The following is a 17,316-nucleotide window of genomic DNA, read 5'->3' on the forward strand; positions in this document are numbered from 1 at the left end:
CTCAATTTTTTTGCCCTGCTGGTCGGTGTCAAAGTTACAAATGTCACATTTACACAGCGAAGGCGTTTCCCTCAGCTAACGCGACCTGAGACCAAAATTAAAACAAATTTCACGTTGAATTTATTTTATTTTATTTTATTTATTAATGTTAATAATTAATCGGTCAACGGCTGTGCTCGAGCGTTTTCCGTTGGAAGCGCCGATTTGAATCTCGCGTTGCTGTTCTACGGCTCGTGAAACCCCAACGTTACTTTGGCGCCGCCTGGTCGCAGTAAACGGTACTGCAAGCCGTGTAAACAAATGAGACCGTCTGTCTGTTTGTTTGTTTGTTTGTTTTGTTTTTGTTTGTTTTACTTTAAAATTAGGTAAAATTAAGATTTTATTTTTTTTCCTTCCCCCCCCCGTACGTATAGAGAAGTTAACTTATTTTTTTTAACAGCGTCAAACAACAAACACACACTCAAAAGACGTCCAAAAACTATAGTTGGTATATCTCAGTAAGCCTATATCCACTTTGGTCACAATTTGTTTTTGTAATTTTTTTTCTTATATATATTTTTTTTAAAGCTAAGCTAACCCCGACACTGTGTTGCTTCCTATCAAACTGCAGCAGATGCAGTATTGTGATATTTTATGTAGTGTTTTCGGGGGGGACGGTGGGCTAATGAAATCTCATTAGCTAAAACGTCTTTAAAAGACTTGCCTTCCTTTCGCAACCAAAAACCAAACGCGGTTTTATTTATTTATTTTTTATTTTTTTTAAGTTTTACCTGCGAGAAAGTCCCCTGGCGACTGTCGACGGAAACCCCGTGGGTCCCCCTGTTCACACCTGTGTCGCGGAACCGTTGCCAGGTAACCGCCGGGACCACAGAGACTCGAGATTATCTGCCCCTCCTGGGGTAAAAAAAAATGTGATGAAGTCTATGAGGCTTTTCAAGGGGCAATTAAACAAACCAGAAAAAAAAAAGCCTTTTCAAGATTTGAAGATGCAATAAAAAAAAGAAAAAGAAACCTTCATCTTAAGTATTTAAAGCAGCCTGCGGTTATTTTGTTTGATTTCTGCATCGCTGTTAATTGCACGCTGCCCCCGCTGGGAACTCCCTGCTGCATCCCATGAATAAATAAAGAGCCCGTGCAGTCCTTTCCTAGTTTATCCTGAAAGTCATCAGGCATTACATTCAATTAGCTGCTGGCTGGCGGGGGGGGGGGCGTGTGGTTTCAGCCTGCCGTGGGTGTGATTGTCGGCTGACTGGCAAGGGCAGTGTCAGGGGTGTTATGAGAAGGAGCAAATATCACTTTTAGAAGAACGAGTTTTGAGATTATCACTGTCCGGTGTCCTGATTCTCCCGGGACTGTGAGCTGGGCGCTGTTTCTGAAGGACTAGATAGATGGAGTGAGAGAGATAGAGACAGATAGATAGGTAGATATGCATATAGACAGATAGATAGGTAGATAGATAGATAGATAGATAGATAGATAGATAGATAGATAGATAGATAGATACTGTAGATAGATAGATAGATAGATAGATAGATACTGTAGATAGATAGATAGATAGATAGATAGATAGATAGATAGATAGATAGATAGATAGATAGATAGATAGATAGATAGATAGATAGATAGGGATATGGTCCTTATTTAGATTCATATGGGAGTTTCCTTTTCATACACGAAAACGTGAAACTTATATTGAACACAGTACAGCCTGCCATTCACACACACGCACAAACACACACAAACACACACACACACACACACACACACACACACACACACACACACACACACACACACACACACACACACACACTGACACACAAACACACGCACACACATACATTGTATTACATTACACTGTCATAGATCTCAAAGTATGAGACGCTTACTGTATTCACAATGCATGGATCAGTGCTGGTTTCTATAGTATCCCAATATATTACAAGGAGAGAGAGAGAGGGGGAGAAACTCAAAACAAACCATCCATTTTCTTATAAATTATTCACGACCTGAGATTTATTTATTTATTTATTTATTTATTTATTTATTCATTCGTGCTTAGGTGACTCTGGCGTCAGCATAAGGGAGCAGTCTGCCGGTGCAGGGGAGGCACGCCTCCCCGTGGATTCGCGTGTAGCCCGAGGCGGAGGCGGAGGCAGGCTGCACGGCGCTGCGGTTAATTACAGCAGCTCTCAGCGAGCACACCCGCGGTACACGATCGCGGGACAGCGATGCATCTGAGTACCGGGGAACAACCGGGGCACCAGAGAGGCAAAGCGGCCGGGTCCGAAGAAGAGAGAAGCGTGCCTGCGAAAGACACGCACAGACAGGGGAGGAGGAAGAGGGGGGGGGGGGAGGAGGAGGAGAAGGGCAATTTGAACCTGACAAAGCAGAGTGAAGATGTGTGATTCAATAAGGACACTCGGGACAGGCTCTTTATAAATCAATTTTTGTATTATTATTATTTTTTTTTGTATAAGCGATTGCAACTGTCTAGCAGCCCGCTCTCACACGCACTGTTTATTTATTTTCTTAGAAAACTGTTGCAAAACCGTCTATAGCGTTAGAGATATTATAAACTACTTAAAATATATAAACAACACCTATCGGGTTTCCGTGCACCGCTGGGCAAGGCAACGAGAATGCGCGTCTTCCGCCGGCCGCTCCGTAGAGAGAAGCCGAGAACGGGCGATTTGTTCTCTGGGGAGGATTCTGCGGTTCTGCCCGCTCCGGAACCCTGGGGTTCGGTAACACAACGCCGGATTGCATGCATTGTTAACCAGCTGGAAGCAGTGTGATGCAGGGAGTGACGGTAACCGGGGAGGCTCCGATGCTCAGCCAGCCAGGACGAGAAGAGGTAAGAGAACACTTGTACATTAATAATAATAATAATAATAATAATAATAATAATAATAATAATAATGACTCAATATTTCCTGTAAATTACAGGCACTCAACCTCCTCCCCAATCTCCCCTCCCTCTCCCCTTTGCCTCTAATCAATGCGTTATTGTTTTGTTACGCAGCTCCGGTGCGTTCTTTAAATAATTATTATTATTTTTTTATTTTAAAAAAGCGTCTTTAATTTGTCTTTATCGTTGTTCTTTACAGTACACGTACTGCACAGGGTTCCCATGTAATTGAAATGCACATACAGAACCCTATAGACCTATACAGACGTATATAAACTCACAAAGTGGTTCCCTACATATAACCTCACTGTGCCATACGGTACACGTAAACACACATATGCAGGTAAAATAAAAATATGCAGACTCATATATATATATATATATATATATATATATATATATATATATATATATATATATATATATATATATATAGAGAGAGAGAGAGATAGATAGATAGATAGATAGATAGATAGATATTCTTCAAAGACGAACGCATGAAGGGCTCGCTGTCATAGAGCTCCGTGTGTTTTCTTTTGCACAAATACACGCACAGGACCAGCACTAGTCTAGCTCATAACATTGCATGTAAATTATTATATTGTTAGATATTATTGTAAAAATATTAAAATAAAAAAGCGGATACTACCGCTTTCTGCAATGCAGTAAAAACGCTACAGTATTTTGCATGTCTCGTATGTAGGTTATGACTGCTGCCGAGCTGAGGGCTCTGTGTAACATGCGCTTTGAAATCTCTCCCGTGCGTTTGGCTGGAGACTTGAACCCGGGACAGTGGGACTGCGTGCAAAGGGAAGTATGCACGCTTCTTGCCTGGTATACAGGCCTGTAACGGGACCCCCGCTGAGGGCGATCGTGGCCGGGGAATCAATTGCACTGGGGAGCGTTTCAAAAAATTAAATCTGACAGGAAATTAACGCAAGAGCATATTAACAACACTTCGTATTATATTATTATTATTATTATTATATATTATTATTATTATTATTATTATTATTATTATTATTATTATTATATTATTATTATTATTATTATTATTATTATTATTATTATTATTTATTATTATTATTATTATTATATTATTATTATTATTACATATATGCATGCATCATATTTTTTTCCAACAATAACATCAAACAACAACAAACAAACAACCTACATTAACCCAATATGTTTTTGAGCTACATAAACACACACACACACACATGTCTCAGTGTGTGTGTGTGTTTCAGTGTGTGTGTGTGTGTTCATGTGTGTGTGTGTGTGTGGATGTCTGTGTGTGTGTGTGTGTGTCAGTGTGTGTGTGTGTGTGTGTGTGTGTGTGTGTGTCTCAGTGTGTGTGTGTGTGTGTGTGTGTGTGTGTGTGTGTGTGTGTGTGTGTGTGTGTGTGTGTGTGTGTGTGTGTGTGTGTGTGTGTGTGTGTGTGTGTGTGTGTGTGTGTGTGTGTGTGTCTGTGTGTGTGTGTGTGTGTGTGTGTGTGTGTGTGTGTGTGTGTGTGTGTGTGTGTGTGTGTGTGTGTGTGTGTGTGTGTGTGTGTGTGTGTGTGTGTGTGTGTGTGTGTGTGTGTGTGTGTGTGTGTGTTTCTGTGTGTGTGTGTTTGTCTCAGTGTGTGTGTGTGTGTTTGCCTCAGTGTGTGTGTGTCTTCAGACACGTAGCCCAGCGGTACCAGACGAGACCCAAGTCGACGGCTCTCTGGCAGAGACCGGGTTGTGTGCTGGGTTTGGCAGCTACACTTAGCCAGTCTGCAGACACACACGGGAATTAAGGAGGAGCGCAAACCCTCGCCGCGAGTCGATCCTTTTGTTTCCATGTGGATTCCCAGAGGAGCGCCGCTTCCTCTCCTCCTCTCCCAGTCTCTACTCCCTTTAAGCAGGACGCGCAGAGAGGAGGCGGTGGAAGCTGCAACGTTACACCCAGACTGCAAGCAACCACTTCTCCCGCGGCTCCGTATGTGCGAGTGATCCGTTTCATATATACCCGAGCTGTCAGGTTACCCATCACTTTATAAGGAATGAGAAATTGATAAACTGCAAACTCACAGAACGGAATGCGATCTCAATCGATCAATCAGTAATAGATTATTAATTCATCGATTGGTTGATATAGTAGAATATGATAATATTATATAACGTGATAACTCAGTGATGTATTTCCTCTCTCTCTCTTTTTCTTTTCTATGCCCTGCAGACTAATAAATCCCCCCCCCGTCTGTTACGCCCTGTGCCAGCTATCCACGACCCAAAAAAACGCAACGTCAGCTTTTAAACATCCGCTGAAAGGCGCCTCACCGACTCAGCACAAACCAGAACTGTTTACATCATCATCATCATCATCATCATCATCATCATCATCATCATCATCATCATCATAATAATAATAATAATAATAATAACCCTGCTCTGCTTAACCTATGCCTTATTAAGTGCTGTTGTCCTTATTTGAGGGACAGGCAGATGAGTGATTGTCTAATTTAATTGCTGACTTTAACAGGGCACGGGTGCAATTTAAAAGCGCAGGAGAAAGGGTGCGTTTTGCTCTGAAGGGTTCTGTACCCCGTCACTGCTGCCCAGCGGTGCCGCTTGGCCAGTTTATTGCCGGGTGTCCCTTTGTAAAAGACGCAGCCAGCTTACAGCAGTCCGGAGCTATAAATAGCGGTGATCTGCGGCACTGGGATTCAGTAGGGCAGCTCCCGTCTTCCCCAAAGTCAACAGGGAGCGAGACCTTGGTGCTTCAGAGCAGAGCCGGTCAGACAGCTACAGAGATACTGCAGGGCAGTACCTGTCAGAGAAGCAGACAGGGTCACGCCACTGTAGAAACACAGCACAGTGTGATACAGCACAGTAAGCACAGAGAGGGATGGCAAAGCATAGGGAAGCATTGTAAAGCACAGAGAGACCTGGTGAAGCATTGTAAAGCACAGAGAGGCCTGGTAAAGCGTACGGAAGCATTGTAAAGCACAGAGGGGTATAGTATAGCATAGGGAAGCATTGTAAAACATTGCCTAAGCTTTACCACACCTCTCTGTGCTTTACAATGCTTTCCTATGCTTTACCAGACCTCTCTATGCTTTACAATGCTTCACTATGCTTTACTAGACCTCTCTGTGCTTTACAATGCTTCCCTATGCTTTACCACACCTCTCTGTGCTTTACAATGCTTCCCTATGCTTTCCCACACCTCTCTGTGCTTTACAATGCTTCCCTATGCTTTACCAGACCTCTCTGTGCTTTACAATGCTTCCCTATGCTTTACCAGACCTCTCTGTGCTTTACAATGCTTCCCTATGCTTTACCAGACCTCTCTGTGCTTTACAATGCTTCCCTATGCTTTACCAGACCTCTCTGTGCTTTACAATGCTTCCCTGTGCTTTACCAGACCTCTCTGTGCTTTACAATGCTTCCCTATGCTTTACCAGACCTCTCTGTGCTTTACAATGCTTCCCTGTGCTTTACCAGACCTCTCTGTGCTTTACAATGCTTTACCCTTTACAATGCTTCCCTGTGCTTTACCAGACCTCTCTGTGCTTTACAATGCTTCCCTGTGCTTTACCAGACCTCTCTGTGCTTTACAATGCTTCCCTGTGCTTTACCAGACCTCTCTGTGCTTTACAATGCTTCCCTATGCTTTACCAGACCTCTATGTGCTTTACAATCCTTTCACTGTGCTTTACTACACTTTGCTGTGCATTCACTATGAGAAACGTAAAAGCGTGTCAGCTTGTCTTGGGATCAGCCAATCACAGGTGACATGCAGCGGGCTGGCTGTGATGTTGCAGGGGTTAGCATGCTGATCGAGAAAGGGAGGCTTTTATACTCTCTGAACAGCCTCCCTCTGTGCTGGTGGAGCAGAGAAAGAGAAAGGGAGGCTCTTATACTGCAGTGCAAAATCTTTTGAAACTAACAGAAAATAAATCCAAACGGCAGCCGTTTCGAAGTTCTTTTTCACTGTCTTCGGAGCCGAAACGGTTTTATTTTATATATATATATATATATCCCCAGGCATCCCGAGAGGAGACACGGAGGGTTGATCTCTCCCGGCTCTGCAGTGTGCTCTCAGCACAGCCGAGCCTCCCAGAGCCGGAGAGTTATTGAAATGCAAGCTTTCAGCTGCTGAAAGTCACCCAGGCACAGCTCCACAGTGCAGAGGAGACACACGCAGAGTCTGAGCAGCGTGAAACCACAGCCTCGTTCTCACCGCAATCCTCACGCGTTGCTTTGCTTAGCTGAAGAAGTTAGATTTATTTTTTTTTTGGGGGGGGGGGGGGGGGATTGGGTGCGTCAGTTTAATCGTCTCTGACTCGCTGTGTCTCTCTAATTTGAAGGATTGTTCCTCCTAGTCAGATTAGCCTAGGCTAGCCTAGCCTCCTGACCTCAAAGTATTTGAGCTGCTGTGACCTTGACTGGAGAATCCTAACCACCACCACCCCCCCTCACCCCCCTAAGAAAAACGATTCTGGTAGTTAAGGGGTTAATCTGACCCTGATGCCCTCAGACTAGCTCGCTCTCTCTCTCTCTCTCCTCTCTCCCTCCCTCTCTCTCTCTCTCTCTCTCTCCTCTCTCTCTCTCTCTCTCTCTCTCTCTCTCTCTCCCTCTCTCCCTCTCTCTCTCTCCTCTCCCTCTCCTCCCCCTCCTCTCTCTCTCTCTCTCTCTCTCTCTCTCTCTCTCTCTCTCTCTCTCTCTCTCTCTCAGCAGTTAATGGCACAGACTGAGGATCCGGTTTCCTCAATCAATGCCGCTGGAGCTCGTTGCAGGCAGCAGAGACGGGTCGAGGTCGACCTGCAGGTTCTAATCGGACCCCGATGTGATTTTACAAGCTCGATAAAGGCAGCAGGCTTGTGGTTTGGGCAGGCTCAGATTTCTCCATCGCTGGCAGATAACGATCTCTTCCTAGCCGTCCAATAGATTCAACATCTAACGAGGAAATCCCCACTGGGCTGGCACATGATATCCTATTTTTACAAACTCGCTTTTTATCTTTGATTTTTGTTTTTTTTTTTTTTTTTTTTTTGACTGTAGAGGTTCGCTGTCGGTTCGGGTGTTAATTGGAGCTGCGTTCCTGCACCCCTGCATTGTGCAGTTTCTAAAGATAGACGCTTCCAGTTATAGCAAATTTCAAATGCATCGTTTTCTCTCGCTCAGAAGTGTCTCCTCACCTCAGAACCATGTGACAACAAAAAATGTGACGCAGCCCCTTTCTGCAGAGCTCCGCCCTCTATTCAGTGAATTTATTCATTTCTTTTTGTTAGCATTTCACTTTTCAATGTCTTCAAAATCAGGACGGGAATAAGCCCCACGCTGCACAGCAGTGTGATCCAGTCCTGCTTTCACTAGGAGTTTAATAATCAGACTCCCGCTGCACAGCAGTGTGATCCAGTCCTGCTTTCACTAGGAGTTTAATAATCAGACTCCCGCTGCACAGCAGTGTGATCCAGTCCTGCTTTCACTAGGAGTTTAATAATCAGACTCCCGCTGCACAGCAGTGTGATCCAGTCCTGCTTTCACTAGGAGTTTAATAATCAGACTCCCGCTGCACAGCAGTGTGATCCAGTCCTGCTTTCACTAGGAGTTTAATAATCAGACACACCTGAGCTTGTTAGCTAGACACACTGGGGGCTGATCAAGCTGGTAGCAGTGAAACCTGGACTGGATCACACTGCTGTGCAACAGGAGTCTGATTCCCGTCCATTATTTTACTATTTCTAAATTCATTCTAACAGCAAAGGAGGAGAATACAAAGCCAGTGATGGGAATAATTGGGACTCCCAATTGCATAGCAGTGTCACCCGTTCCAGGTTTTGACACCTGCTTCCATCACAAGAGCTTTCTTTGGAAATTTTTTTTCAAACGGAAAGTTTCCCCCTTTCCCCTGCTCTTTGGGGATATAGGGGCGAACGAGAAACGGGGGGGGAGGGGATCCTCCCCGTGGGGGACTTGCCCCGCCGGGGGGGGGCCCCCTTGGCCCCCGTGGGGCCCCCCCCCCCTGCACAGCGGCCCCGGGGACAAGCAGTCCCTGAGCGGCTCCCTGTGCCGCGAGTCCCACTGGAAGTGCCTGATCCTGTCCCTGCTCATGTACGGCTGCTTTGCGGCTCTGGGCTGGTGCGGGCTGTCCCGGGTCCCGGCCTCGGCTTACCCTGACGGGGTCCCTTCGCTCTCCCTCGACAGCCCCTGCTCCAGCGGCTACATCTACATCCCCCTGGCCTTCCTCGGCATGCTCTACGTGGTCTACCTGGTGGAGTGCTGGAACTGCTACTCCAAGAGCTCCGGGCTGCAGCGGGCGGAGATCAGCGGGGTGTACGACAGGGTCCAGCGCATGCAGCAGTCCACGCCCTGCATCTGGTGGAAGGCAATCAGCTACCACTACATCAGGAGGACCCGGCAGGTGACACGCTACCGCAACGGGGACGCCTACACCACCACGCAGGTCTACCACGAGCGCGTCAACACCCACGCCTCCAGCGCTGAGTTCGACTACTCCCAGCACGGGGTGAAGGACGTCTCCAAAGAGCTGCTGGGCCTGTCCGACTACCCTGCCACCCGCCTCCGATTCACCAAGTGCTTCAGCTTCGCCGACTCGGAGGCAGAGACGGCGTACCTGACCCAGCGGGCGCGCTTCTTCAGCGACAACGAAGGGCTGGACGACTACATGGAGGCGCGGGAGGGGATGCATTTGAAGAACGTGGATTTCAAAGAGCACATGATCGCTTTTCCGGACCCTCTCCGGCCGCCCTGGTACGCCCGGCGGGGGGTCTTCTGGGCGGCCTCCCTCCTCGCCCTGTCCTGGCCGCTCAGGGTCGTCGCCGACTACCGCACCGCCTTCGTGCACTACCACGTGGAGAAGCTGTTTGGGCTGGACCGCGGGGTCCTGACCCCGGAGGAGGCGGGCTATCCCGGGGGCAGGATTCCCCGAGTCAACACGGTCGACCTGACCGAGGTGGAGTGGCACATTCGCTCCAACCAGCAGGTGGTGCCCAGTTATTCGGAGGCTCTCCTGATGGACGGGACGGTGGCCAGCGCAGGGTACCCGGCCTACATGCAGAGCTGCCAGCGGTGCAGGCGGTCCGTCAGCAGCTCCTCGCTCCCGCCCCGGGCCCCGTCCCGCCTCCCGTTCAGCAGGAGCCGCTTCTCCCTGGGCAGGCTCCAGCCCTCCCGCCGGGCCTGCGTGTTCCGCAGCTTCAGCGGCCAGCTGGACGAGAGCAGCCCGTCGGACGGGACCCCCGAGGACCAGCTGCCCCTGCCCCCCCCCTACCAGGATGCCCTGTACTTCCCAGTGCTGATCGTGCACGGCGATGAGAGCTGTCACCGAGACCCGACCCCCCCTCCGCAATGGGACCCCTCCCTGCTGTGACCCTCAGAGTGGATTTACTGTGGAGTGTGATTGCTCAAACTCCTGGCTCCTGATCACTTCAATATTAATAACAATAGACTTCATTGAGGGGAGCTCTGAACCCCAGGACTGGGTGCAGCAGCAGCAGCAGGGCTAGTGTGAGTTTCTAACCCTGCTCAAACTCCTGCCTCCTGATCATTGCAATATTAATAATAATAATACTAGACTTCATTGAGGGGAGCTCTGAACCCCAGGACTGCAATATTAATAATAATAATACTAGACTTCATTGAGGGGAGCTCTGAACCCCAGGACTGGGTGCAGCAGCAGCAGCAGGGCTAGTGTGAGTTTCTAACCCTGGAGATGGTAAAATAACTCATTCTTGAAGGATGTTAAGAAGGTACAGACTACTTACTGCCTTGGAAAAGAAACTCAGTCCACTGTTCTGGACTCAAGTGGAGACCCAGTATGCTACACTCAACCCTAGAAGCGTCTGACAGATAAAGAACATTCCTCACAGCGAAGTTCAGGGGTTTCTGTAGCTGATCGGAGTGAACTGTTAACAGCTGGTGAACCACAAACTTGCAGGATAAAATGCTTTGGAGTGTGTGTGTTTAATTATGATTTTTTTTGTTTTGTTTATTGATTGATTGATTGATTGATTGATTATATGGGCTTTTTCACTTTTATTTTTTGCTTCACAATCAGTCTGTTTTTGAAAAAAACAAACAAACAAAGGAAAAAAAAATGATTAAAAAAATAAACTAAACATAATTCATCCCTTACCTGCTAAAAGCATGAAACTTATAAAATACTGCTTCGGAAAACTGAAATAAAATTTAAAAAATCTAACCCATTATATATACCAAATACATACTTTTCATTTCAAAAATCACAACCCGCGCTGTATCTACGTCATTTGATACATTTCTAAATCAATATTTCTGCACAGAAAAAAAAAAACAAATCCTTTTGGTTTTTTTTTTTTTTAAAGTTACAAACCTGTTAAGAAGCTCAACGCATAGAAAACGGCATCCTTTGGTCGTTCAGCTTTTAATAAATCTAAAAATAAAAATAATAATAATAATTTTTTTTTTTAAATTGCAGTTTCATCCTGTTAGCAGGCAGGGGGCGCTGCGGCGCTGTCTTTCAGGCGCTCTGAATGTATAGCTGTGGGTTGTGAAAGGCATTCTCCTTGCCTCCTTTCAGTCCAGTTTGTCCTCCATTCACAAAATTTTCAGTTTATTTCTTTCAAAGCCCGTTTTTGATTCAAATCAAGTTTAGCGGTTAATTTATTCTACTGCTGTGGGTTTTCAAAGGACAGCTTAATTCAAAGTTTATAACCCGTCTTTAAAAAGGTAAGTGAGAAGTAGAAAGCTATATTAGAAATGGGGTTCTTACTGCAAAGACTTTAATGTAATAATAATAATAATAATAATAATAATAATAATAATAATAATATCAAGTTAACTATCTAGGAGATCTTTTCACTCATAGTGAAGGGGAGATTGGAGATTGTGGAGGTAAATGGATTTTAATGCATCGGCAAACTGTCAACTGCATATGCCGGTTCTGTGTGTAAAATGAGGGAGGGGAACGAATTAAAACAGCTGTCATGTCACAAAATAAACAGATAAATAAATAAAACACACAAACATAAACAAATACTTTTTTTTTTTTTTTTTTGGCTGCAACGTGAGATCTGCGCTGACGTCTTTCGCCAAACTGCAAACCCGCTTGGTCACAGCAGGTGGCGCTGTGCTATAAGGAATGATTTCACACCAGTAGCGCCACCCTGTTGAAAAATAATAATAAAATACACACGAATAAGTCAAATAAAAGTCAAGCTGCTTCACACAAGATAAAGCTGTCTGTCGTCCTTTTGCATCAGCGGGCGCAGTACCAGTTGAGTTCAGGCAGGGGGCGGTATTGCACCTCGGAATTGTTGTGAAATAGCACAACCTAGAGGCTGTTTGAAGCATTACAGGTCTTAAAGGTGTTATTGATTCATAATTGTGTTAGCAAGGGAAACCAAGGGCCTGTATTGGACACCTAGTTATGCCAGTAAGTGCATCACAGAGAGCTGTCGGCGAATGATTGCTGACTTGCACAAACTCCATAAAGCAAAACCGCAGCTTTGATACCTTTGATATTTTTATGAGCTTCTCTGGCAGCAAACCCCCCCCACCCCCGAGCCTCTGGTCTGTTTTAAACACACAGCCGTTAATTATTTTGATTTACACAGGACCTCTTAACTCACAGCCATTAAAGTGAGTGTGTGGATTGTTTTAATGATTTATTTTATTTTTTATTTTTTTTTTACATTTCGACCACTTTTTTAAAACTTTTAAATTGCATTCCCTGTCTCAAGATGGCTTCCCATGTACCCGCACGGACCTCTCCAGAACTACATTTCCCATCATCCTCCTGCTCGCTGGTAAATCCGTCTCAGTTATTCATGTGAGCAGGAGGATGATGGGAAATGTAGTTCTAAGAAGGGAACAGTAACACAATACAATAAAAAAGGTCCTTATGTACCCTTTAAGACCAAAGCCTGCATGTCTGACTGAAGAACCCTAATTCCAAGTCGTGGGACATTGTGACAGACAGACAGACAAGCAGACAGGCAGACACAGACAGAGGCTTGCACAGCAATTTCACAGCTAGTCAGAGTACAACAGAGGTAACGATTGCTCACATCCATCACCTACACACAGACGCAGCGCTTCTCCGCAGAGCGCTCAAGCAGACAGCTGCAAACACATTGAAGGATGTAACTGGGTGAAGGAGCAGCTCTGAGCTGAGCTGAGGTTTGCACTGAGGCAGCACGGGCAGACAGGGCGCTTTACGGACGAGCTAATGCAACGACAGACCCGCCTCCTCCTTTCAGCATCCTGCAGCATCACTTCCAGTAAACGGGCTCGGGACGCGGAGCTACCACAGCGCTAATGGACAGGGAGTGAAGCGGAATGCACTGGCTATTGGGAATAGTGCAGATCAATATGAGAGCGCACACACACACACGAACACACACGCACACATTGAGAGCACACACATCCTACCGAAATAAACATAAACAAACCAACTTTATGCATTGCCAGGTGTAATTCCACTAGTCCCAAAATAAACTCAATTCAAAGAAATTACAGGTTTTAATGGTGTTGCTATAGTACATCATTTCTATTTTAAATAATTCAAAATCTGTGGGATAATTGGACCATTCACTGATCCCTTCCACACACTAATAACAGGTTAATGATGTACACCAATTTCTGACCTACATCTGTCTGTTTAAAATCAAACGGCGCATCAACACGATCAAAACATACATTAACATTTTATTTCCTTCAAATAAACTGCTGCATATCATTCCAAAAGATTTTAGCATAGACACGATGGTAAAAATAAATGATAGTTTCTGTTTCCATATTGCAAAACATGCATTTTTTTCCAATCGATTTCTACCCTAAATTTTGCAAAACAAAAAGTCTTTGTCCTGTGGATTATCTTGTAAAAAAAAAAAAAAAAAACTTTTTAATCTCATTGGTCAATAACTCGACGCTCATATGCATTGTCCACTGACAAATTTATAGCAAGCCAAATTATTATTTAGCGATAGCTCAAATTGCATTTTAAGATATCTTCAAATATTTAAAGATATCTGGAAATGATTTAGAGATATCTTCAAATATTTAGAGATGTCTATAAATTAATTTGAGATTAATTCATGCGTGTGCCTGCGCGGGCAGATAAACGCTCTGGTCTCCGCGGTGTTACAATACCACCACCTGGTGGCAAATCGATAGTACTGCCACTGCAGCACCAGTTTCACACAAGTGGAAAATAAGATTTAAACATCAGTTTTATTATAATGCCGTTCAAGATAATTTGGCTATGTTTTTTGTATTTTAATATTTTGAATATATATATATATATATATATATATATATATATATATATATATATATATATATATATATATATATATTGCTATACTGTATTATGTACAAAATTAGCAGGATGCCTCGGTTTATATAGCTTTGTTATGATTTAATTTCTCGAATACATCATGCGGTGCCTAGCAAATACATACAGTAAACAAGAAACGTGAAGGGCAGGACACATAAGTGTTTGCTAGATGTGACAGGTGGGTACAAGAGTGTGCTTACCTCAGTTATCACAGATTTCAATTCACGTCACGGCTCGACGACAGCCCGGCTTTAGGTTGACTCTAATCTGTCTTTATCTGTCTCTTTAACCCCTAAAGCGTTTTAATGTCACATTTTGCGAAGCTGGCAGTTGGTAAGAAAACTCAGCCAAGCGAAGGACTTCTCAAAATTTTAAATTTCAAAATCCAGCGGGTCCCCCCTGGAGACGTCATACTGGTAAGTGTCTGTTTATATTTTGGATTGTGAAGAAATAGAGAGATTATAAAGAACAATAACACGCTTGTTTTTTTGTTTTTCTTCACCAAACAAACGTTTTATGTTTCTTATAGAAATTCATACATGTATTTATATTATAGATCATATTGCTTGACGTTTTAGCCACTGACTAGAAATGTCGAGATATAAGTATTGTTATCAATAAATATAACAGTTTATTTTTTCAATTTTAATGTTTCCCAAAACATATGAATCATTTTGAAACCTTTTTTTTTTATTTTTATAAAAGCCTCTTTATTATTAGCTAGCAGCTGCTTTTTATCCAAAGAGACTCGCAGAGACCAGGGGGGTGAACTCTGCTTCATCATCATTAGGAGGTGAAGTGGCTCGCTCTGGGTCCCGCACAGAACGGGTTTTGAACCTCCTGGGGTCGGGAACCCCTTTTCTTCAACCACTGGAGCACCCAGCCCCCCCCCCCCCAGTTTATTTTGTTAATTGCCCCCCAGGGTGTGGCGATGTCTAGAGACCAGGTCGAGTCGGTGGTGCGCAGCGTGGAGACGCTGTTGTCCGAGGCGGAGACGCTCAAGAACCGCTGCCGGCAGCAGAACGAGGAGACCCGGCTGGCGATCGCGGAGCTGCGCCGAGACAACCGGGAGCTCCGGGACAAGTACGTGCAAGCGGAGCTCGACATGGCCGAGATGAAGAGAGCCGTGACCGGGCTGCTGGACACGAAGATCGCCTTCGAGGCGCGGGAGAGGCAGGTCCGGAAACTCAGCAAGCAGCTGTGAGAGGCGGACAGAACTGGCCTTGATAGAGCGATTGAAAACACACAGACACACACGAAACAGTTTCATTTCATTCCTGTTTTGTTTTTTTTTTAAACTTGGCTGTATATGTACCTAAAATGCCAGTTTAGCTGCGAACAGTGTATTTATTTGGGCAGTACACAAGGATGGGAACCCCAAAACTGTGCTTGGCTAAGTCAGGGAGGGGGGGTCTTCCTCCTTAGATTAGGGGAGACTAAAATGCGTTCTGCCCTACGTTAAAAGCACAGGGATGCAAAGAAGACTCCAGTCCCAAAGCAGTTTGAGCCAGTCCAGGTTTTACTGCAACCAAATAAGATTGCCCCATTTGCAGAGCACAAATAACGGCTACATGCAAGCAAAAATTACAAACGACAATAACAAAAAATCGCCCTCCATGAATTTGGTAGAAGTGATGTGTGTTAGATTACTGTGTTTACTGGCAAGGCAAACACAGCTGCAAGGTTACATTTACAAAGCGTTTGCTCCAGTGAAAAGCCTGCTCAACTTCGGCAGTGGAAATAAAAAATAATAATGACGATTTGGAGGGACCCTTGCACTCTGATCATGTCTGCCTGTCTCTCCCCGCCTGCCTGCCTGGGTAATTGCATTGACTTCGGCCTCCACCACCTGTCACACACTCCTAGACCCCAATAGAGCAGACGTCTCGCTTCACGCGTGAACACACCGCGACAAACTTGAATTGCTTTACAAACATGTGTAACCTCTCGCGTTCTTACGCGATTACGAGGGTCCCCTCTGTGGTTAAACTGCAGATCAAACTTCACATCCGAGCAACAGCTTAGTAAACCAGTCCCGAGAACTCACGGTGAGAACTCGGTGCAACTCCCCCCCCCCCCCCCCCCCCCCCCCCCCCCCCCTCCCCGGCCTGTCCGGCCTCCCCTCAGGCCCTGGGGGGAGGGAGGCCTGTCCGGGACCCCCCTCCCCTCTCTCCCTCACTGGGGTCTGTGGAAGATGGGGTCAGTCTCAGGGTCCCCTGTGCCGCTCAGCTGTGTGAACCATGTCCCTCGCTTCCTCTGGACGATCAGCAGAATCAGAGCCACGACCCAGAAGAAGAAATTCACCCAGGCAGAGACCTGGCAAGCAGCAGGGGTAAGATTATTATTATTGAGTCATTCAGCAGAGGCTTTTATCCAAAGAGACTCGCAGAGACTAGGAGGGTGAACTCTGCTTCATCAACAACCGCTGCTGCTGCTGCAGAGTCTCTTCCAATAGGACCTCGTTTGTTTGTCGTCTCATCCGAAGGACGGAGCACAAGGAGGTGAAGTGACTTGCTCAGGGTCACACACGAGAACTATTTCAGAAATTTACTGGTCTAGAGTCTGAGGATGATCGATAGTGCCAGCCAATGCTGATCACGGTCGCCCTGCTTGTGAATTGAATTACCTGTGCGTTGTGAAGGCTGGTGTAAAACAGAGAGGACTTGTTAGGTGCGCTCCACTTCTCCAGCTGAGCAGCCTGGCAACTGGAATAAACACAGAGAGAGAGAGAGAAGTCAACTCAGGGAAGGGAACGAGACTCCCGCTGCACAGCAGTGTGATCCAGTCCCGCTTTCACTAGGAGTTTAATAATCAGACTCCCGCTGCACAGCAGTGTGATCCAGTCCTGCTTTCACTAGGAGTTTAATAATAAGACACACCTGAGCTTGTTAGCTAGACACACTGGGGGCTGATCAAGCTGGTAGCAGTGAAGCCTGGAATGAATTGATCTCAGCTGTCGTGAATGTGTCTCTCACCTCTTTAAATCCTTGGCCGCAGTGATGGACTGACAGAGCCCGTTCAGTCCAATGTTCAGGATACAGCCGGAGACGAGCAGGAAGAACAGGAATGTGACAGCGATGCAGAGAGAGAGTGTC

At 45.5% G+C, this 17,316-nt stretch overlaps 2 protein-coding genes across 3 annotated transcripts in view; one reads left to right on the forward strand and one right to left on the reverse strand.

Annotated features, from left to right (window-relative positions):
• Positions 1 to 2,054: 2,054 nt before the first annotated feature.
• LOC121310108 (transmembrane protein 151B-like) lies at positions 2,055 to 10,378 on the forward strand. Its single transcript, XM_041243371.1, has 3 exons — positions 2,055 to 2,857; positions 7,684 to 7,698; positions 8,933 to 10,378. The coding sequence occupies exons 1-3, from the start codon at positions 2,798 to 2,800 to the stop codon at positions 10,271 to 10,273; spliced, it is 1,416 nt and encodes a 471-aa protein (XP_041099305.1). The 5' UTR covers positions 2,055 to 2,797; the 3' UTR covers positions 10,274 to 10,378.
• Positions 10,379 to 14,921: 4,543 nt separating this feature from the next.
• The window catches only part of LOC121310111 (transmembrane protein 179B-like), a 5,264-nt gene continuing 2,869 nt past the window's right edge, over positions 14,922 to 17,316 (reverse strand). The window contains exons 3-6 of one of the 2 annotated variants that reach the window (XM_041243376.1): positions 17,197 to 17,316; positions 16,848 to 16,926; positions 16,401 to 16,537; positions 14,922 to 15,419 (exon numbers count right to left, since the gene is read on the reverse strand). The exon at positions 17,197 to 17,316 is cut by the window's right edge and continues 15 nt beyond it. In XM_041243376.1, the coding sequence (XP_041099310.1) occupies positions 15,008 to 15,419; positions 16,401 to 16,537; positions 16,848 to 16,926; positions 17,197 to 17,316 (748 nt within the window). In that variant the 3' untranslated portion in view covers positions 14,922 to 15,007. Of the gene's footprint in view, positions 15,454 to 16,400; positions 16,538 to 16,847; positions 16,927 to 17,196 lie in introns of both variants that reach the window. The other variant, XM_041243378.1, reaches the window with a different exon arrangement.

Source organism: Polyodon spathula, unplaced genomic scaffold, assembly GCF_017654505.1.
Source record: "Polyodon spathula isolate WHYD16114869_AA unplaced genomic scaffold, ASM1765450v1 scaffolds_1731, whole genome shotgun sequence".
Classification (NCBI taxonomy): Eukaryota; Metazoa; Chordata; class Actinopteri; order Acipenseriformes; family Polyodontidae; genus Polyodon; species Polyodon spathula.

What these genes read in the sequence shown, in the direction of transcription:
- LOC121310108 (XM_041243371.1), top strand. Translation starts at nt 2,798, where the DNA reads ATGCAGGGAGTGACGGTAACCGGGGAGGCTCCGATGCTCAGCCAGCCA.